This window comes from Poecilia latipinna, unplaced genomic scaffold (genome assembly GCF_001443285.1).
Source record: "Poecilia latipinna isolate Pla-1442-1.1 unplaced genomic scaffold, P_latipinna-1.0 Scaffold1038, whole genome shotgun sequence".
Taxonomy (NCBI): Eukaryota; Metazoa; Chordata; class Actinopteri; order Cyprinodontiformes; family Poeciliidae; genus Poecilia; species Poecilia latipinna.
Genome location: NW_015113654.1, coordinates 214,783 through 237,794, shown reverse-complemented (window position 1 = coordinate 237,794; position 23,012 = coordinate 214,783). Strand labels below are relative to the sequence as shown.

The 23,012-nt window shown below is 37.8% G+C and overlaps 1 protein-coding gene across 2 annotated transcripts; it reads right to left on the bottom strand.

Annotated features, from left to right (window-relative positions):
- Positions 1–1,856: 1,856 nt before the first annotated feature.
- reps1 (RALBP1 associated Eps domain containing 1) lies at positions 1,857–23,009 on the bottom strand. Of its 2 annotated transcripts, XM_015051273.1 has the most exons (19): positions 22,835–23,009; positions 18,561–18,684; positions 15,027–15,256; positions 13,183–13,345; positions 12,939–13,078; positions 11,337–11,499; positions 10,554–10,617; positions 10,309–10,463; positions 8,588–8,709; positions 8,209–8,289; positions 7,813–7,900; positions 7,127–7,228; positions 6,065–6,125; positions 5,582–5,780; positions 5,291–5,485; positions 5,078–5,167; positions 4,112–4,266; positions 3,915–4,020; positions 1,857–3,326 (listed from the first exon to the last, which is right to left on the bottom strand). In XM_015051273.1, exons 1-19 carry the CDS (start codon positions 22,985–22,987, stop codon positions 3,258–3,260), a joined length of 2,460 nt encoding a protein of 819 aa, XP_014906759.1. In that variant the 5' UTR covers positions 22,988–23,009; the 3' UTR covers positions 1,857–3,257. The 2 variants fall into 2 exon arrangements, with proteins under 2 accessions (XP_014906759.1, XP_014906760.1); XM_015051274.1 differs by lacking the exon at positions 8,209–8,289.
- Positions 23,010–23,012: the final 3 nt, after the last annotated feature.

Sequence of the window (23,012 nt, the reverse complement as noted above, 5' to 3'; positions counted from 1 at the left end):
TTGAATTTTCCAGGTCAAAAATTTGCCTCTTCCCATTCTGAGAAAGACGCCATAATTTAAATCAGCAGCTTGCAATTGTCCTCAAAATTTCTGGATGATGCAACAAATGATCAGAAGGAGCCATGTTTAAAATATTGTGCCGTTTTTTATTTTTGTGTAAAAATCACACAGCTGCTAGTTAATTCTGCAGAGATACAGTACATCCATGCAGTTAAACATCTAGGATCCCACAGCCAAGAGAGAAGGAATTAAATAGAATATTCTTCTGCCGTTAGCCAGCAATTAATGCAAATTTACATGAGTCCAAAAGTGTGTATCATATACAATATACAACACAGATCTGGGGAGAAAATGGCATCTGAAAGTTCACAGACTTCATATGAGACTGATTGCTTCTGCCTGTCTGGATTGCCTTTTTTTATTTTGCTTTTTGTTTTTGGGTTGAACGAGGAGGGAGCCGTTGTGCGAGCAAACATTAAATATTCCTGGAAGGTTTTTAATCCGGTTTCCAAATGATGCGCGCGCACAAACACACACGAGAAGTACACCATCATCCACAACAGCAGGAGGAAAAAACAAAAAAAAGAACGAGAGCTCAATCAGTCGCTATGGAAACCTGAACACCAATCCAATCAGGGCGAGTAAGGCTTTAGAAAACAATGCTTCACCTACAAAACATTCAGAAAATGAGACATTTCAGAACGCTCCAAGTTTAAAAAAAAAAATAAAGACAAGAAGAAGCTGGTTAGAAATAAATCTAAATCAAAGTGGATGAGTTCAAAGTGCATTTTGGTCGTTCAGGTCTCCCATATGGCCAACTGGTCTCCACCAGGAAAGGGTCACATTTCACAGAAAAAAATAAAATTAATTCTCCTCTGGAGCCGAGGAACACAGTGAGGAAGGAAGCTCATCAGTACCAACAGAAAAAGGCAGACAAATACCACAAACATACAGCAGATGGAGTTCTGGAAGAGCTACGATACAAAACCGGGTCACACAGCTGCTACGACCGGAGAACAAACAGCTAAAGTCGCTCTGTGGAAATGATTCACACATAGTTGCATAGCGCTGCTTCGCCCGATTGGAAAACAGCTCATTTTTATTTTACGTCTATTTTACAAACACGACTCGACTCCCAATCAGATCTGCGAACGCGTTTCTTCATAAACCAAAAAATAAAATAAAAAATCTTCAAAACAGAATGTCTGGTCCTGCTATAAACGACTTCCCAAAAACCTGCAGCTTGAGGAGAAAAATAATAAAAAAGCTGAAATGTTTTAGATAGAAAACAAAAAAATATGAACAAAGAAGAGGATGTGCAGTTCTCGCCTTCAAAACAGAAGAAATGAAGGAGCAACAGTTCAGTCTTCAAGAGTCGAAGCATTCAGTCACAACAAACCTGAAAACACGAAGGGAAAACACACACACACACACACACACACACACACACACATATACGTAGAGCTGACTGGCAGCAGCAGGAAGGACTGAATTTATAATCACAGGATGAGATGCAGCTTTCCTCTCTCACATTTACAGAAGTGTTTCAGCGCCGCTGTAGATAGAAAAAAATACAGGAGTAAAGAAAAAAAAGTTTGAAAACTTGATGGAAAAAAAAAAAAAACAACTCAAATTTTGAGATTAAAAAATTTTTAATTTGTGATTTTTGGAAATTTTCTGAGTTTCACAACTCCATTTTTGACTTTCGAAACTTAGAAATTTCCACGTTTTTTCAAGAAAATTTCTGAGATTAATCTCAAACTTTCAGGGTTTTTTTCAAGCAAATTCAAACTTTTCTGTCCTTCTAGAAATTTTCTGAGATTTCTTGGTGAAAATTCACTCCTTTTTTTGTTCCATCTACAGTGACCCTGACACGCTGTCGTAGAAACCAGCTCGCTTGGGAAACCTTCTTTTATTCGGTTCTTATAAATCAAATACAAAGCTGCTCACACCACATTTGTTAATTTGATGAAAAAGCAATAAGAGAAACTTTGGGCGGTCCAATTTTCAGTCTTTATTTAAAAACAGTCAGTTCTCTTTTAATTCTGCCTAAATCTACAGCAGGTGTGTTTAAAATAATTATTTTGGATTTTTTGAAGTGAAGTTCAGTTAAAACAATGCGAGTATTTTATATCTTACAGGCTGCAGCCGACTCTCTTTGTGTCTTTATTTAGGGTAAATGCAGATTAGTTGGAGCTGTTTTATCAAAAACTATTTTCTGAACCTCTAAATTTGTCAAGTAGAAAATTGATGTTGGAGGCAGTCCGTCACCTATTATCTTCCCCGAGAACAGAACATGTAAAGCATTTGTGGTTAATTTCGTTACCTAAAATAAAACTGCATCAACTCAAACTGATATATTATCTTGCTAGTTAATGCAGCTTAGTTACAGACAGTTTCTCTGACTGGTAATAAATTACATGTTGCATTTTCAGAGCGTGTTACACATAGGAAGACTATTGGTGGCGCACCACCTCCAACATGGATTTGTTTTGTGAATTAACACCCATTTCTGTGTAAATAACCGTGAAATGTAAACCCGACGACTGGTAAAAGGAAATAAAAATAGCATTTTTAAGTGTTAAAATGCTAGTAGCTAATCCAGATTTATACTAAATGAAGACGCCAAGAGAGTTATCTACCGACGGTAAGATATTAACTGCTTATGGTGTTTCCACAGAACCTTACTCCAACTTTATTTTTTTTCTTTGGTCAAAGTTTTATTTTATTTAGAATAAAATGGATCAGATTTTAAACTATTTCTGAACATTACTGACCAGATTTATTTATTTTTTACCGTTTCCCTCAAAAGGTAAACAAATGTTTTTGTTTCCTTAAATTAACCAAATTTTCAACGGAAATTTGGACTTAGTGGTGCGAGCCTCTAATTAAGCCGCTTTAAGAGGAACAAAAACAAAACCAGTCACACCAACACAACGATTTGTTCCTGAAGACGGCTTTTCCATCGTCAGAAACCAGGTGTTTCGTCTTCACGTTTCGCCGTTTTTCCGTCATCCTCTTCAGAAAAACAAAGAAGAAAAACAAAAAAACAAAAGAGATGTGAAAAGTGCCGGGTGGTGAAATCTGCTCCTCTCTTCTCCATTTGTTGCTAAGACTGTGCGACAGATCAGAGGGAGAGGGTTTCGTTTAACGGGAAGCCCGGCGGCCTCCGACCGGGGAAATGATGATGGAAGGCGAGAGGAGCGGAGGGAAGGAGAGCCGAGGAGCTACGGCCGAGTTCTGCTCCGCGTGTTCGGCTAGAGGTGGGAGAAAGGCCGGAGCTGCTCCAGCTGCACTTCCAGGGATATCCTCTCCTCCAGCAGATCCTGGAAACATCGACAGGAATCAGCAAACACTTAGGATCACCACAACAAGCAGTGAAGACACTAAAGAAAGATGTTTTTGGATTCGCATCAGTAATAACGCTCATTATGACTGAAAAGCCGCCATTTTGGAAACTTTTCGTTGCAGAAGTCCTAACTGGCAGTTTTACCAGAAGCCTTGTTTTGTTGAGATTTCATAATCAGTTTCACTCGTTTTATTTATTTTAGACGTTTAAAATGTCGGCAACACTTTATTAGAAAGGGTGTGAATAAGACTGACGACACTGTAATAAACGTGATATAACAAGTTAAGAACATAAACCAGATTACAACTGTTGTCATGAAGCATCGTTGGGTAAATAAGGCACCTTTAATGTAAAGCTGCACTAAAATTTGCTTTAAATGTCCATTAAAAATCTCAACTTTGTATTATTTAGTAAATAAATACACTTTTAATGCAAAGTCGCATTAAAAGTGTATTTATTTACCGAATAACGCTTCATGACAACAGTCTCAAAATGACTATATTATTGCTTATCAAATAATTTGTTGGAAAATTGATCACCCAGTTATTTTTTGTAATGTTTTTACCTTCAGTTGTTGCTGTAGTTCACTGTTGAGTCGAGCCAATACTGTGTTTGTCTCCTTGTTTCTTCTGATGGAAGCTTGAATTGCCTTTTTGTCCTTTCCAATCGATCTAAAAATACAGAAAATTTTGTTTTTTTTTCTTCCACTAAACTTTCCAAGCTGCAGCACTGGAAGCCTTTTATCAGACGGAGGGTTCAGACCTGGGGATGGAGGGCTGAGAGGTGAGGGGCGCAGCGATGGCGCCGGCTTTCTGGGGTCCGATCTGCTCGTCTTCGGGTCGGAGCTCGTCCTCAGACTTCAACCGCCGCCGAACGGGCTTTGGTGGCGGAGCCAGAGGGCCCGACGAACCCTTGGCCTTTAGGGAGAATAAAGCACCGTCACTGACTGGCATTAACGGTCTAGTTAAAGCACTGTGTCTTAAATCAAATACACACAACAGTGTAAGTAGCTTTTATTTGAACTTTATAGGTAATTGATTATGTATACAAAACATGTTGATTACGAAATTCTTCTTAGATGATGAGATTTTATTCTGCTCACTGAGCTGTTTTAGAGCCTCTGTCACTTTAATCAAAATAAGCTGCTGTTGGCCACGCCAAAAATGTTTCATTTACGCCCGTATCTGAAAATGGCTGCAAAAAGATGCACAACTATACAACCATACATCTTTGAAAAGCAGAAGTGGAGCCTCCTGCACAACCAACAAGAATGCAGCAAGTTGTTTCTGGATGGTAAATCAACAACAAAACTCAAGTTTTTTTTCCAGCAGCCATTGTACAATGCAACTGATGTGTGTGTGTGTGTATGTGTATATATATATATATATATATATATATATATATATATATATATATATATATATATATAGACATATCTATTTAGACAGATAGACTAGATAGATAAATATAGGTAGATGGACAGATCTCGACAGATCGATAGAGAGAGAGAGACAGATAACTAGCTACCTATCTAGCTAAATTATCTATCAAATTATCTATTTATCCATTCATCTTTGTAGCTATCTACCTATCTAGATAGAGTATTTGGCCTCCTTGGAGCAAAATGGCTCCTTTATGTTATAAACATCTCATCCATCACATAAAATTCATTGTTTCTGATAAAATTACTTTAGTAAGACGCTGCATAGAGTTTAAGAATCGACTTACAGAGTTGACTGTAGCCGATGTTCTCTCATCTGCTGGGCCGTCACTTTTCACTGCTCTTAAAGGGCCGGCTCCCTCTGATATCTTGTCTGCCTGTTGGTGCAAACACAACAAAATCAGTACTTTCAGTAATTACAGAGGAAATTGAAACACTACTTAAAACATTTTCACAACAAAGCAAAGAACCAGAATAGTTGCAGCCAGGTGCGAGCGTACCTGTCCTGCCTCGCTGTGCTTGTCGATGTCCGGCAGGCTGGACGGCTGCTCAGACGCAGCAAACGCCTGAAACTGGCTGAAGTCGGCGAAGTTGGGCTGCTGAGGAATCTGCTGCGGGGAGGTGGTGGTGAGACCAGCGCCCCCTGCAGGGACACCCTCTGCCTCCACACGATGCCCAGTGAGCGGTACCGACGACTGCAAGCGGGCGGGACAGGAAATGGATCAGCAGAGGCTTTTGTAACGTTAGCAGGAAGTAAAACCAGTTTGTTTTTGGTCTTTCAGCGCCGTTACCTGTGTGGGCAGTGGTCGAGGCGGCACCGCAGGAGGAAACGCGATCGCAGACGGCTGGGGCTGGCCTGGTGCTGCCGGGGCAGCGAAGGTGCGATTCATGTCCAAAGACGACGAGCGAGAGTGGGACTGCTGGGGGCGAGGAGGCGGAGGGGGTGGGGCTACGGCCTTCAGCGCGTCTGGAGACGCACCCGACTGAGACCTGAACGCAAACAGCTCACTTAAGGGATAAAATATTTACATCTTATCCTTCAACTAGCACCAATCCAAACAGAAACCAGAAATACAGCCTTACTTGAGGTCCATAAGTGATACTAACCCTCTAAATTATTCTCTCCCACCTCTAAATAAATGTATTTATTGACAATTACAGATGAGATTTTGCTAAATTACTTGTGTGAAATTATGCCAACAAAATTAAATTATTGTAAATGACAGAGAATAACTGAAAGTTTTGTTCTTAGCTATAAAATAAGAAAAACAAACCTTTGCCTGGTGATTGGCTCCTGATCCGACGTGAACGAGTCGGAGCTGCTGTAACCATCACCTATAAAAGAGGAAAATAATAATCAGTAAAACACGTTTCTCACAGGAAACAAGAGTTTCAACTTTTATGATTTATTACTGTTATTAATGATGTCTTGTGATGGTATAAAGTAACTAAAACGCAGCAAAATGTCATTTTCTGAAACGTCTGACAAACCCTGCAGACTGATGAGAACAAAAACACTAACAAAAAAAAACAATTTTAATAACATATAAAATATAAGTCGACCTTTTATTTCAAATGTTAAAACGAGTAACTCATGAAACAATCAAAACAAATGAATGATCAAATTAAAAACAGAATATACAGAAAAAGTAAAAAAAAAATCTCTAAAAAATTTTCTCACCATATTTTCTGGCATTTAGTAAATAGAAATAATTTTGTTGATTTTTATTGACCTAAAACAAGTTTAGTTTCATTTAAACTTAGACAGTGAGAAAAAAATGTCTTTCTTATTAGGTGAATGAAAATATGTAGTTTAGGTCTTTAATCAAACAATAGATTTCACTTTGTTACAAAATATGTGAATATCAAGCACTTTCCAAACCTTGAAAATACCTAATTCAAGCATTTTTAAGGATTTTAAGCACCTGCACAAACCCTGAAAAACAATAAATAACCACACCACTGATCCCTTTGTTTCAAAACCAGTTTGACTTTTCAATCCCATAATTAGTAAATAGAGTTAATCTGTGTTGTTAATCGTAGTTTCAGTATAAATAAATAATTTTTTAATCTGTTTGACTTCTTTTTGGACGACTAAATTTAGTTAAATCCACAAATCTGTTTTGATTTTAACCAGATTTGTCATCAATGTTTTCACCTCTAGTTAAAATGACTCAACAAGCCCATAAAGTACAATTTTTAACCAGAACTACAATTAATTAGTCAGATTAAGAATAATGACTAAAACATTAAGAAATAAAAGTTGCCTCTCTTAATTTCTCTCTAAAGTCTGGATCCTTCCTGAGGAGCTTTAGCGCCACCTTTTGGCCACTTACCGACGGTGTTGGCAGCTACAAACTTCATGGAAGGAGGCAGTTTGGTTTCTTCGGACAGTTCTGGGGGTTTTGCCAGCAGCGGACTGGTAGGATGATTGTGATCTGGAAAAATACAAAGAAAAGTCAACAGAAAATAAGTAGTATTTGCTCTCTTTTGTTCTGTTTTTGTCAAACACAAATGTTTAGACGGATGGATAAGGAATTAGGTCAAATAAGCAAAAATATTAAAGCTAATGTCTGATTAAATTTAATACACATGAGAAAATTATTAACATCTGTTTAGATGTTTCTTGGCAAGTTTCACTTTCCTCAGTTAAGGTCAGAGTTCAAGTCTCTATAGTAAAGAAAGGCAGCATCGCGGCAGAGCAGCATCATAATTTGCTCCTAACTTTTCTAGTTGCTGCATTGCTTTTTGGAGCAATTATTCACTCTAGTTGCAGATGTGCAACTTTAAGGATTTTTGCTTCTTTTCTTTTTTTACTTTTGGACAGCTGTCACATGTAACCGTGGCAACAACGTGTCCAAATAATACCTGAACTGTGACCACCAATCCCCAAAAAAAGAGCCTTCAAAACCATTTCCTCCATTGAAAAAGCTTCAAACTTGAGCCAGAAAATGTACATTTAATCACAATTTTATCTTTGGAAAGCAGGGAAACAAAACCAGAAGCCAGAAAACAGTCGTACCGCTGCCCGTCCTCTTCAGCTCCATCTCCTGCATGTGAATCTTACTAGGAGTCATCCGGATGGGAACTGGGTGGACGATGGCTGTGTCCTGAAAGACACGCATCCACATAATGAACTCCAGGCTAAAACAGGCAGTTTGTTTCAATTTAGTCGATTATAACAACCATTTCAGACGCAAAGTGTAATTTTACGAGCATCAATGTTCGAGCACAAGATTTATTTTTTAAGTATTTAAGGAATATCCGGTTTGCTGGAGGAAAACAAGCCGATTTCCTGCAGAAGTTGAATCAGAAATCAACATGTGCAGAGAGGATGATACAGACAGAAAAAGATCCAGGAAGGGTTAATGTCTGTGCATTACTCTGTGAAACCGTGCATGCCAAGTGATTGACTTACAGGGTCAGCTGGTGCAATGTTAGAGTCAAATTGGGTCAGAGTTTGTGAGCTGGAGGAGCGCTCGCTAAACGTCTCCCACTGCTGCAGGAGACAGACAGCAAGAAAAAAAAAAACAACAAACATGTCAGTCAGCCGGAAACAGTGACATCACACTTTTATTGAAAAATCCTCGAGTTTGGGCGCGACTGTGGAGGCTAAACTACCGTCACGGTCCCAAAGAGGGCGGGAAGAGGTGCTGAATTAGCAATAATTATGTTTAATGATGAGGAAGAAGAGATGAAATCTTGAGCAATTAGGATGAATCAAATGCAAACCAAGCAAAGAGCAAACAGAGGTTTGAGTTTAAAAGTGTAAAAATGCAGAGGTGTGATGGTTGAACCTCGTTGCTCTGGTTCATCTCTGGCCAGGCCTGGTTGAGCGAAGGCATGGAGGGCGATTTGTTGGGGGTGACCTCCACCGGCGAAGCCGAGTACCCGACTTCATCCGCCGGCTCAGGAACTTCTGGACACAAAAAAACCAGGAGGAGAAAAACTCGATGAAATTAAAACCCTCATTTCCTGGGATACAGCAAGACAATTTAAGTCTTTAAAACATTTAACTTATAAAACAAATCACATAAAACGGAGGTTTCTGTCTTCCTTGTCCTTCATATGAATAAAATCATAAATAGCTATAAAATCTAAACTCCAGCTACCAACAAAACACTGAATCACATATTTAGGTCATCAACAGGTACAAGTAAAGTTACATTTGTTACATTTTCAGCTGCTGCTGTTCGTTTTCACTCTGCATTGAGTCCCAAACTAATTTAAAAACCTGTTCCCCTCCTTGCCTGTGGGGGCGCTGCACAAAGAACTACTGAAGAAAACGACATGAAAACAAGCGCAACTTCCTTCTTCACAAAATGTAAACAAAAATGGAGTAGGTTCAAATTGTAGCGGTTGTATGATTTCTGTTTTGATTTAAAAAAAAAAAAAAATCCATGAGGCATTTCTCCCCTTTGTGCTGGGCTAGGCAGTTTTGGTTGTATTTACCCAGAATGCCTTGCGCTGTAGTCCGCTACAAACTAGAATTCGATTCAAGTAACAACACAACACCGCTGGCTTTTGTTTTCAAGAATTTCTTTAATACAAATGAAAGGGGCTCCTTTAATCTCTTAGCACAGAGGTGGCCAAAGTGCGGTCCGGGGGCCATTTGTGGCCCTTGGACTGATTTTTTGCGGCCCACAACCACAAATCAAAAATGATACAAAGTTGGCTCGTCGATGCAGATGGAGACTTTTAATTTGAAATCAGGGTGAAAATTATTATCAACATAAGTTTCTTACACAGGGAAATGTAAAGTACAACACAAAGTATTTGTCTTTTTATAACCAAGTTTTAACAAAAGTTAAAATCAACGCAGCAAGTGTTGTGAAGGAAAGTGACCCAAATCCTGTTCTTATTACTGAAGGTAAATTTATTCCATCAAAACTAAATGTTTCTTCTAATACAGCAAATAGGCAAAAGTAGTAGTAAATAGTTGATTTAAGCCAAAAAACTCAATCTTAGAAATTTTTTTTAGTTAAAAACTTTCATAGATTAATATCAAGAATTAAAAAAGAAAAAAACATGGACATTTCTGAATTTCAAATGAAATTTAGAAATTTTCTAGAACATTTCTCAGATTACGCACAAAATTTTTGCTTTTTGACATAAATTTACTTCTTTTTTTCTAGAATTTTGTTTAGACTAAGAAATTGTCTAAAAAAAGAAAAAAACATGGACATTTCTGAATTTCAAATGAAATATTTTCTAGAAAATTTCTGACTCATAAAATTTCTGCATTTTGATGGAATTTTACTCCTTTTTTCTTATCTGCAATGGCCCTAATATGTAAAAATCACTTTCTATATTTGGATTTCCAATAACTCCAAATATAGAAAGCCATTTTATTCGCTTGATTTTATGTTGCTTTTTCGGCCCGCGACTACTTTTGAGTCGACAACTTTGGCTCACTTGGTAAAAAATTTGGACACCCTTGCCTTAGCATTTCATCGAGTCTTTGCTTATAAAAATGCACATCAGCTTAAACAGACGAGTCAGCAGAATATGAGCAAACCTGCTGAGTCATCCAGATCAATCAGCTTCGGCATGAGGCTCTCTGGAAGTTTCTCTGGAAGGTCGTAGCCGTTTTTTCTGGCCACGACGAGGTGAAAGGCCGCGCAGAACTCGTCCAGGGTCAGAGCTCCGTCTTTATCGAAGTCCGACAGCTCCCTTCAAATAACAGGAAAAAGGCTTTTCGGTTTTAGGGCCCTGAGGTTGAGTGCAATGCTGCAGGAAGCATCAGCAATAACGATAACTCACCAAATGTGTGATAGCTCTAAAATCGGTAGCTTTGATTTAGTGAAGAACTCTTTCGCGGCTGAGCCTGAAACACACAAAAAGTGACGTTTAAAACACTTTTTTTGTTACAACCTACGGAGCCCCATAAGGGACACAGGGTCACAAATGTCAATATAAAATTTCAAATAAATACACATTGAAAGCGCCTCAATGAAAACGTGTTTATATATTCTTAACTGTTTGGTGCAAAATACTGACTGAAAATCAATTAATAAACTGCATGTTTATGTCTGTTTGTGTAAGGTTGAGCATTAGTAACCATTCAGACGACCAACACAAAAAGACACAATAAAAACTGTCAGATGACTATTACTCCACGAAAATAACTCAGAAATAGTCCAAATAGTTTGGATGTATTGTTTTTATTTCTTTCCTTCTTACAGAAAGTTTCTGTTTATATCATAAGTGTGTGGTGAATTTCTACCCTAAAGGAAAATATATAAAACTTCAGATATTTCACAAACAAGATAACGTAGATGGAAAAATCTAGCAGAGATTACGGTGGCCACCATAAGACTTTCAGTATTCAACTATGCAGCATGAACCGATCAGGACATTACTGGGAGAGAAGGCAAAAGTATTGAGAGAGAGAATGCAAAACTACTGAGAGAACAGAAAAGTATTGAGAGAGAGAAGGCAGAGAAGGCAAAAGTATTGAGAATTAACACAAAAGAAAAAGTCCTCCATGTCCCCTATGGGGCTCTGTAACAAACTTTATTTGAGAGTTTATATGTTTTTCCCTACCAGGTATTAAGCCAGTGAGGTCTGGTTGAATAGTTTTGAACTGGTTGATGTAATACTGTCTCTGCTCGTCTGTGATTTTCCAGGGATCGTCGTAGCCGCTGGACTGTCGCTGGATCTCGTTGGTCGTCGCAGCCGAGGCCACGGTTCGTATCGTTGTGCTTTCCTATAGGCGACAACTGTAGTTAAAAACCAGCAAAAACTTTTTATTTTAAAGTCAACACTGAAGAGAAATTTCAATAAAGTGTCAGTGCCTTGAAACATGGAGATGTTTTTTTATGTCTCAAAAACTAAAATAGAAGTGAAGTCTGCCTAAAATTAGACGCAAGCTTTTATTTGAAGAGTTAAAATAGCTGCTGAAGTCTCAGTTCAGCAGCGCCGGCTGACAAGGCAGAGCCAGAAAACGCTGACTGATCTTTAAAGGCACAACTGTGGTTTGCATTTCTCTTGCTTTATGTTTGCAGCAACTGCTGCCGCCGGCTAATCTGATGGAAGACGTCTGAGCTGCATCACTATATCTGCAGATATTTTAGTTTCATATACATTTTATATCAAGAGTTCCTATACATTTCTCTGTGGATATTGCATTTTTAGATTCAAATTTCTCTGCTTTGTCTTATGAATTTATGGAAATTATTCCTACAGTGATCAGGTTTTAAATACGAATAGAAAAAAGATAAAAGGACACAACGGTCCTGGTTGGATATCAGTTGGTTTTAAACGTGTGTTGTGGTTCAAGAAACAAATATTCTTTCTTTACTTTATTTTATTTTCCAATGAACAAAAAGTTCTGGAAGGATTTGGATTTTACTAGAGATCTATTTTGATTTGTTTTATAATTATTAAAGACATTTTGCCTTTACAGATAAAATTACACAATACAAAAACCCTTTCATATAGAGACTTTGTTCAAATATACAAATAAAAATTATTTAATAGAATTCATTTAGTTTTCTATATATAGAGAAAACCCAGTAGGGCTGCACAATATTGAAAAACAATACTATATGCGTTAATATTGGTTAATGTCTCTATGGAGATAAGACTTAAGAAAAATAAATAAAAAGTGTGAACACAACTCAAACTTACATACTACATAATGTATATAAAATTAAATAGACCTGCCACAACAAAATGTAAGATATACTTAAGGCCAAATTACATTTTAAGGCCTTAAATTGAATTAATTTATGCACTTGTACCTATTTATTCATTAGATACACAGTAAGATAAACTCAATATAACAGCAGTCCTGTTTGCCTGCATCATAGCATGAGCTAATTTGAATTTTATTTTTTCTAAACAATATATCTAACGGATATTAGGAGGTGAGATAGTAATAACATTGTAATAATATGCAAAATAAATTAAAAACATGACAATAAAAAAAACATTAGCTATGGATACAGTGCTATTTTTAAAGAGTCAAAACAGAGTTTTGTTTGTTTTTTTAACACAATGAAGCTAGTTATAGGCTGACTGGGTTCCAAATCTTCTCAGAGACGATTTCTACACAGATTTAAACAACATTGAAGGATCCCAACATCATGTAAAGTGACGGCTGGGTCTGTCAGATGAGTGGCGTGTCTCGCGCTGCTGCACTACCTGGACCGATGACGGGTGCATTGCTGGGAGCGTACTGGAGGGCGGGGTGTCTGCTGTGAAACTGACCCAGCTTTCCTGGCTTGGGGGAAGCGGAGGAGGGGGCGAGTGAGACGACCACATGCCATCACCGGTCACTGGCCCTGGCAGGGAGGAACCACAGGAAAGGACGTTTAAAAAAAAGAAAAATCCTCCCACGCTCAGATTAACACACAGGCGGCTGAAGACGGAGTTCTGTGGCCGTCACCTGTTTGTGGTTCTCTGAACTGCGTCCACACAGCTCCGGTTGCAGCCACCACTTGTTGCCTGTCTGCGTTCCCTCCGCTGTGTTGCCGTTTGTGCTTTCTCCAAGAGTGAGGGGACGTGGGGGGAGACTGGTGCGGGGAGATGACCGGGGACGTCGGTTCGGGCTGGGAATCATATGGAAGCAAATCGGACACATCTTTAGCTGACAAAATGATAAAAATCTATGTAATCTGTAGTAAAACACTATTTGAAGTGATTTAATCAACTATACTACATAGTGAAGGATGCTAAAGGTGACCTATTGTGGTTTTTGAACAGGCTAGGCTACATGTTCATAAAAATCATTCTTAGATAATTAGATTTTAGTTTTGAACTGTTTTAGGGTCTCTGTCACTTTAAATCCAAATAAGCTGCTGATGACCACGCCCCCAAAATCAACATTTACAAATGGCTGCCAACAACGCACAACTAAACAATCGTACATTCTTGAAAAGCAGAAGTGGAGCCTCCTGCACAACCAAGAAGAATGCAGCAAGTGGTTTGTGGATGGTAAGCCAACAACAAAACACTTGCTTTTTTTCTTCCAGCAGCCATTGTACAACGCACACTCAAAGAAATCAATCATTGACTTAACATAATTATTTTTATTTCAACAGGTTCCACATAATTGTACTATGTTAATTGAAAGCAAAAGAGATATAGCAATCTAACATTATGATTTTATGTTTAACTAAGAAAATTAACGAGTTAACCCAACTACTTCAAATCACTTCAGATTGACAAAAGAGAAGTTAATTGAACTAACTTAACAGTTTTGTGTTAAAGCAAACACTCTTTCAGTGCTTACAGTAGTGCTGAAATCCCACCTGGGTTGCTAGGCAACGGGCTGGAGCTCTGCTGGGGTTGCTAGGTAACGAGGCAGCGCCTGCTAATTTGTGACGTTGCATTCTGGAGTTTTTTTTTTTTTTTTCTTTTTTGTTTTTGAAACTGCTAATTTTCCAGACACCAAAAAACATGGGTATTTTTTAAAAGCAGCAGAAATCCATCAATGCAAAATCTTACCAAGTTTTTTTTGTGTAGTTTTTAGTGCAAATACTTTAGCAAACTTCAAATTAGACAAAACTAACTCACAAGTAACTTTTTAGCAAGTTACAGAAACTTATTTTAGGTAAATAATTCCTTAATATTGATGCCAAAGTACCAGTTCCATTGGCAGATTATTTAACTTGTAAGACATTTTTCACAGGTTATTAGTTCAATTATCTGCTAACAGAACAAGCATTTTTTCCATCAATATTAAGGAATTATTTACTCACAACAAGCCTCAATATTTTGCTGAAAAGTTACTTTAAGTTAGTTTGTCTTATTTTAAGTGCGATACAATATTTGCACTAGAAACTAGACCAAAAGTAAGATTTTGCGTTTTTGCAGTGAAATGAAAGTACAAAAATATGCAAATGTGAAATTTGCATAACAGCTCCACTTTAGGGCATTCAAATCAGATCAAAGTGAATTATCTGCTTCATTTCAGATGAAGGATGTTAAAGCAACCAGTGAATGAATTTCAAAACGAGAAGAGATAACCGGCGTGTAAAAGATCTACTTGGCTGATTGGAAAGTCAAAACACTGAGGAAGCAATTTGAGCAACAAATCATCAAACACCCACAGGAAAATAAAGTAGTAATACTTCAGACGCTTATCTGTAGGAGCCGCAGGCTTGAAATGTTATACATCACTCTTCAAAATGAAGACCACACTAGTAAAAGTCATCTAGATTTACTATCTGAGTGGTTTCGCTGGCAAACAGCTTGAGAAATAAGAGTATTTGCTGCCTGGTTACCAACCTGAGCTTCTATGCTGGGCGCCAGGGGCTGGATGACCTCGTGGGCAGGAAGTGAAGTGGAGGAAGGGGGGCCTTTCTTGTTCTGGTGACCCCGGCCCGGCGGTCTGGGTATTAAAGCAGTTCCGGGCGCCGGGTACAAGCCTTGGCTGTCTGCGTCTTGGTACAGGGCAGCGTGCCTCGCTTCTGCCTCGTTCTTCCCCACCACGAACCTGGGCAGCGGCAGATCTTTGACTGTCAAGAAGTAAAGGAAAAAATGAATTAAATCAAACCAAATCCAGGCATTTTAACAAAAAAGCGATGATCCAGTCTCTTTCCACAGGCGCTGAAAATGTGTCTGTAACTAGTCTGTCTACGCGTTGAGCTGAGTCATACAGTTGTAGGCATCAGCTGACAATATTATAGCTTGTAAAATGAGGGAAAGCCATAAAATGGGAGCAGTGTGGAGATTTTTGCTTCCTCAAAATAAAACGCACTGATCTGTTCAGCACAGCTTGGCTTATTTGTGCGAAATTAAAAGATTACCGTAAAATATGGGAGCTAATATTTGCTCAGAAGTGTTCAGAGCTACATCTTAAGTGTTTTAGTCTTGAAATAGAAACGGCAATAAAACAGGAGGAGAATGAGAAGAGGAGGGCAAAACCCGGTGAACCATAAACGTGTTAAAAGTGACCATAAACGCGTGAAACAAATTAAACATAGTTAACCTTTGGATGATAAAGTGAGAAGCATTAAATAAATTGAACATAAAATCTTAGAATTCACAAAAATTGAGCTATATCGGCTCAACTGGAGATCATAATTACAACATTTGACTCATGTTTCAGTTGGTGCGGTTCGCTTTCTCACTGCACAGAGTCAAACGAACCAAAAACTTTTGAAAAACCTCTTCCCCTCCTCGCCTGTGGGGGCGCTGTACCGAAAGCTACTGAAGGAAACAACATGGAAACTTTTGAAGAAGAAATAAGCACAACTACAATGGAGTAGCATGAGCGTTTAGCGGTTGTAGGGTTTTTCTTATGTTTAGTAAAAGATGACTCACAAGGAGTTTGTTTTGGTTGCATTTACCCAGAATGCCCTGCTCCATAGTCCACTTCCTGATTTTGGAATGATTTGCAGTTTGCTTGGCGTTCAAACTGCAACAGATTTCACTCCAACTGAAAGTGCTAGGTGGCATCGTGTAATTGTAATGAAAATATAGAATCAGAAAAATGTAGGTTAATCATAACAAATTTTTTTCATTTGGAGAATCTGGTTGGGAAGTTTTTCTCTAGAAAAAAAGAGACTGTATCGGCTGGACTGACTTTATTAAATTAATGTTAATAAAGTAAAAAAGTTGCATTAATGAAATAACCTGAGTTCGTATTACCTCTACCTATTTGAATATTATAGGTGAGAGACTGAACATAATCTATATTATCATCACGTTTTTCAGAAATGGCTGATATTCCTGATATTGTGCAGATTTAATTTAATTTAAGAGGTTAAATTCAGGCTTAAATTTCTGCTCCATTATCAGTCTGGACAACTATTCTGATGATCTGATTATAGAAATAAACTGAATAAACCCAGCAGACCTCCTACTGTACATGTGCAAATCAAATCATGTCTCTTTCCGCTCTTGAAGAGCCAAATTTAATTTAGAAATATATATATATATATATATATATATATATATATATATATATATATCCATGATGCATTCTGTTGCCTCTAGTTGTTAAAAATATATGCATCTTAGTTTATGATATAAAGAAATGTCAAACTTGAAAAATAAACCAGCTGAAACAGTTGGAGAGGCTGGATGCTTCCAGGTTTCTGCTGTTTTCTGAAATGCCAAACATTCAATTACTGAGGAACAAAAGTAACTTTTTTAACCAGAACTCCTCTATTCAATATCAACTGAATCAGGAATCTTAACTTCAAAACGCCCACAAAGTTAATAACCTTCATGAGGTACAATGTGTCCTTTTATAGCAAAAGGAAGTGGTCGCTTCGCTTCCTCAAATGTTCAAATTATGAAATCATTGGCGCATGTTGCAACATTTCAGGGCCCAACATGCAACTCAGAGTAAGAGTGAAAACTTTGAGTGCTTTAATCAAACAGGAAGCCACGTTCACACATGCTACAGCTACAACGTTTCATATATTTTATTCAAATTTATATCTGAACATAAAGTAGTGCATAATTGCAAACAGGAATGACAGAGGCAGGGTTTCCCTCAGTGTTTTATAAGCCTGGCGGGCCACCAGGCTTTTCTTGTGCCCCCACCAGGCTAAACATTGCTTATTTATTTAACTCTTTATAAAGTGTTTGCATTTTTTAAGACTTTATAGCTGGTGTTCAGGTGTTAATCTTCCAATAACACATAATTATCAAGGAATATTTTTAAATTTCATGTCAACTTTAAACATTTTTAACTCAAAAACACGACGGGCCGCTGAATGAATGACTGCCCTAGCATTCAACCGAACGTTGAGAAACGTTGAGAGGGGTACATACACTCCAAAAAAGTCGAAACAGCAGCAGATTCAGAGCAGAAATTAAGCCAAAACTGTACAGAAAATATAAATATTTTGCATTTAAGATAAAAAAAAACTTTTGTTTGTAAATATTTTCCATCAAAAGACTCTTAAATGTCGTTCTTTTAGCTTCACCCAGTAAAAATTACTGTAAAAAATCTAAGAAGCTTCTGATGTTCAATCAAATAAAATAACCACCAGATCTGCTGAGCTTTTCACGTTGTTGGTAGAAATATTTATTTAGTTGCAGACGCAACCTTTGCTACAAATGATAAAGAATGAACTAAAGGAATATTGTGCTGCTGCATTTTAGGCAATAACATGTTTATTTTCTTATTTAAAAAAGGAATTGAATTGTTTATTTGCATCTCTTAATGTATTTTTAACATTGTATAAAAAAGGCTTAAATGAAAGATGTGCAGAATGTGCAAATATTTTTTCCCCAGAGTCGTCAGAATAATTGATAGAATAAATTGATAACTAAAATCACTTAATTGCAGCTGTACCCGTCACAATAACACATTCAGCTGGATGATAATTATTGCAATAAATTATAATTGTTTTGAGGCCATTTTCAAGTTATAATATCATAACTAAGTGTAATTTTGTAAAGAACATTCACACTAGAACTGGAAGATATTTCAAATATCCAAGACAAACATGACCAAAATAAACAGAAATAAAAACCACTTATAACAGAAACCATAAATAAAATGGATTATGATGTTTCTATAAACAAATTGCCAGTCATCATGTTTGACGATGGATCAATTTTCTCTTTTTATTGATGAAAATTACAACCATTCCCTATAAAACTCTGAATTTAAACGCTACCAGCTGTTTCAAAACAAACCAGCGCGACTCTACTTACAAACTAGGAGATTTTATTTTCCACAAGCAGTTTGCGTTCAAAGTAAACATCAATGTTTACTGTATTCCTGCTCCATATGCAAACAACAGAGGCTTTAATAAAAGGCGCCGCACTGACAATGAGAATATTCAGGTTTGGACTCACCTGAATTGAGGCTTTCCACCCTGAGGGGCAGCCCAGACTGGGCGATGGCGATGAGCTTCAACGCAATGTAGAACTGGCTCCGTCCGAAGTGACCCAGCCGAGTGGCTCCACACAACTCTGTGATCTGAACACACACACACACACAGAGAGAGAGATAAGGAGGAAGAGTCAACACTGTATTCAGCAGGACTTCCCTCTCAGAATCCACACCTTCTGTTTCTACCCAAAAACAATGACTGTCCAAACAGTATCGCACTTTTTTTTTTTTTTTTGTCGAACAGCGACTCTCTTATTTGTTAGCGCTCTCGCTAGCAGATGATCAGATGTCATAAACCTGATTAGGCCTGTTGCAATAAGCAATAAATCAATCGCATGAAAAATTAAAACAAGCGCAATAATTTCCATTTGCGTGATTTATTGTTTTTCTCTTTCTACAAGGGTTGAAACGATTCCTTGAATGATTCGAGTAACTTGATTATTAAAATTCTTCAAGGAAAATGATCTGCCTCAAAGCTTCGTTAAGTTATGTTTATTATTTTGCGCACCGTGTTGCGGTCGGGTGATTATTTATGCTCTCACTTCCGTCTCCGAGTTGTTGACAAAAGCTAAGTGTTAGCAGCATAATGTCGGTTTTTATCGTTTTTTTGGGGGACCAATAAGCATCCTTAAAATAACTGGTGCGACGCCTGGAGTACGGCAGCCTTTCTCCTCCCAGAGATGCTGCCTGGTGGCGGAGCGGGTGCATTTATACAGGTGAGCAGATAGACTGAACACATCAACTACAGCCTGTTGCTGTAGTTGATGCTTAACGTAAGTGTAGCTTTACGGACGAACTGGAAAATTAATTTCATATCACCGCGGACTCAACAAATGGGTGGCAGAGCGCATCATGGCGGCACAGAGCTGGTAGATGAGTTTCTGTGTGACTAAGGAACTAAAGCTAACAAGGACACAAAAGCAATAAATGGCTGGCAAAGTGAGAATTCACCCATTAAATTGACTGAAAATGAATACATAAACTAAAAGCTGGAGTAAAGACATGGTCAATAAGTTTATTTGTGAGGCTGCCTCTTTATTATTAAATTGAATATAATTTCAGATTGTGTAACTTTTCTTCAGGTTAACTTAGAAAGTGAGATATTACTCTTGGAGGTAAATTTTCTAAACTGCAGAACATTAATTGTTAGGGATGTTCAAATATGAAAAATTGGACTGATGTTTGTATACCATAGTGATACTGCTGTTATGTTAGATTTACCAATTTTAGCCATTTTTTTTATCCAATTACTCAATTAATCATAAGAATAATTGATAAAATAATCAAACACTAAAATATTTCTTTACAACAGCCATATTTTCTACCAAAAACTGGATGATTAAAATCTTCAGTTTGGTGCTTTGGTCTCTTTTTGGGGGGACAATTTTGTTTACAAAGACTTTATAATTCATTTTATTTGCCGTTTTTGTTGTTTTGTTTATTTATTGTTAAATGTTCATTAGAATATAACGTTTATTCATCTTTGAGAATGTGTTCTTGCATTATTATGCCATTACCATTGTATTACTTCAAACTGGTTTCAAATCAACAACATCATCGTTTATCGCAAAAACTTCTGGGACAATTTATCGTCCAGTAAAACTGGTTATCGTGTCCAAACTTTGTTGTTCTGAAAGTCCTTCAGGGTGGGCAGATAAGGAGAAATCTGAAAAATGTTTGAAATGCCTTTCACCAGAAACAGCGTGGATACACACAACCAGAAATGCAAACTGTAGCCGCCTGATATCAGGAGAGTTCAGCTTCGTAACGTTAGAACAAGCCTTCAAGTGGGAGTCCTTCAGGACTGGGAACTGCCACAGCTGACCGATCCCGCTCCTGCTGACAAAGGACCTAATCTAAGTGTGTGTGTGTGTGTGTGTGTGTGTGTGTGTGTGTGTGTGTGTGTGTGTGTGTGTGTGTGTGAGAGCATATAAAGCACCAGCCACTTTTCTCAGCCTGTTACAACATGACACTGCAGCATCAACACTGTGCCCAGTGTGGATTTTCGAACTAGAGAAGGATTACAATTCTTCCACCACACAGCCTCCCCTTGTTGACCTTGAGAAGGATGCTGACTCACAAACGGCAAATACTGGCCTGCTGAGCGACGCCGAGTCACACCAGAACGGTCAGAGTTAAACAGAGACCAGGAGCTGAAGATGCTCTCTCAACATCGCCGTGTTTGCACCAGCGCACGGCAAATCGTCAGGCGGCGCCACTAAGCTAAAGGAAAACTGAGGGGCTCTTAAAGAAATGCATGCGGTCAGAAATTCAACATTATTTGCACAGAAACAGACAGGGTGGAGGCCGCAGAGCCAAGCAGTTGCTGCCAAAGAGCGTTGCAACACCAACTTTGTTTGGTTGTTCAAAATTAAAACCACAAAAATGATGTATATTAAATGGAATGCCCAATGGGAAACAATTAAAAATAAAATCTTAAGATGTTAAAATAAATTACGTCTGAGCGAAACATAAAGGATGTTTTAATTTGGGAGATTAGATTGAGGATTAAAACATTTCTTTAAATGGCTGGAACAAATAAAAGCAAAAATCTGCTGCATGTTCTTTGTTATATTGGAGTCCATCAGAAATAAAATTACAAAAAAATCCATATTTATGCCTCAAACTAATCATCCCATACCATTATTATTAGTTATTTTTTAAATTAAACTTAAATCAATGACTGGAAATATTAGTTTGGATGCAAATCATGAATAGAAACATTGTTTTTGTATGATTTAAATTCAATACTGATATAATCTGCGCATCTCTAAACGTCCCAACATGTTTTAAAAGCAAGGAATATATTAGTATAGTCAATGAAATTGTTTTTTAGTAAGAAAGATAAGAATATTACAGACTTAAAACCTTTTAAAACATCTCACAGGATTGGTTCCAGGTCTTCTTCCCAACAGTCGTAACCCGTGATCAAGATTTATTAATGCTACCTTTAAGCAGAATACATACAATTTCACAACTAGATCATAAAACCAAAATGTATTTGAGGGTTGATCAGCGGTGAAGACTCTAAGCTTGCAGCTGGCTGTTACATTAAGAAGTGCACACGGTGACATAAAGCCTGTGTGTGCAGCATGTCAGCTCAACCCTGACAGCAGGGAGGCAGATATCAGTGGAAGGAAAAGGGAGGAAACACTGAGCAGTCAGCTCGAAGCCTGATGGGAACATTACATCTTACAATGGATGAAAACCTTAACAGATTATTTTTTTGTTGTGTAGCACTCATTTTGACAAGATTAGGTTGATATCAAGGAATTGAAGAACAACTTTAGCAACTGTTGCTAAAAATGAGGACTTAACTGGTTACTTGTGTCAATTCTTCATCAAAAAACTTCTTACGGTATAAAAATAATGACGGTTCCTACACTTTTCTCACCTGTAAGAGAGATAAATTTGGTAGTTTGGAAATGTTTCCAGGTGTGGAAAAATATGGAGAGTCATGGTGTGGCTACCAAAGAGGCATCACTCAGATTAAACTACAGAAAACGACAGTTATAAATAACCAGCTTATATCGGTTTATTATAATGTTATTCCACAAAATAAGTATGTATAAACGAAAAATAGTTATAAATGATCAATTTAAGGGATATTTAGTACACTTTATTTTCTATAGTAAATGTGGTTCAAATTTTTAAGCATTTTAAAAACTGTCAAATACAGCTACTACTTATAATAAATAAAATAGTTGCATTCTTTAATACCCATGTTTATAATGAGAATTGTTACTTATTTCTGCTCCTTGTTTGCACTTGAGTGATTCTTTTCAACTTATAATGGTGGGAAATGGGCTTTTACTGGAAAAGGGGCCCCTAATAAAGTTCAGCTTGGGGCCTTAAAATGTTTTGATCGTCTATGGATACTAATAAAATGTAAGGGATATTAAAGCTGCTTGTGTTTCCATTTTATCCTTTTGAATTTTAATTACCAGCCATGTTTGTTGACTTCATGTAGGGTTACTGAGGTTCGCGGGTCTGTGTAGGATTTATTTTGTTGATCTGAAGCTGAGAAGTTAATTCACAGCCGTGTAGTTTGGCTAACTTTAGCCGGAGGAAGGTGTGTCTCTCGCTGCGCAGCTTTGCTAACCTGCCTGGCTAACCTCAGGTCATCACTCTGACAGGCAACACCGTTTAATACATCTTCCGTATAAACATCTATTTGTGCGGCGTACGGGGTGGTTGGGAGTTTACGCAAACTGCTACCTGGTTGTGGTTAGCTTACCTGCAGGACAACTTCACTGGGGAGCTGGGCCGCCCGGAAAAGGTCAAGAACTCTCCCATTAGAAGCCACTTTTTTGGTGTTGTCCGTGTCGCAGTAGACGAAAAGCTCCGAGTAGTATTTCTGCTCGACATCACTCAGCGTTAAGCTTTCCATCGTCGTACCGAGTGAAGCAGGAAAG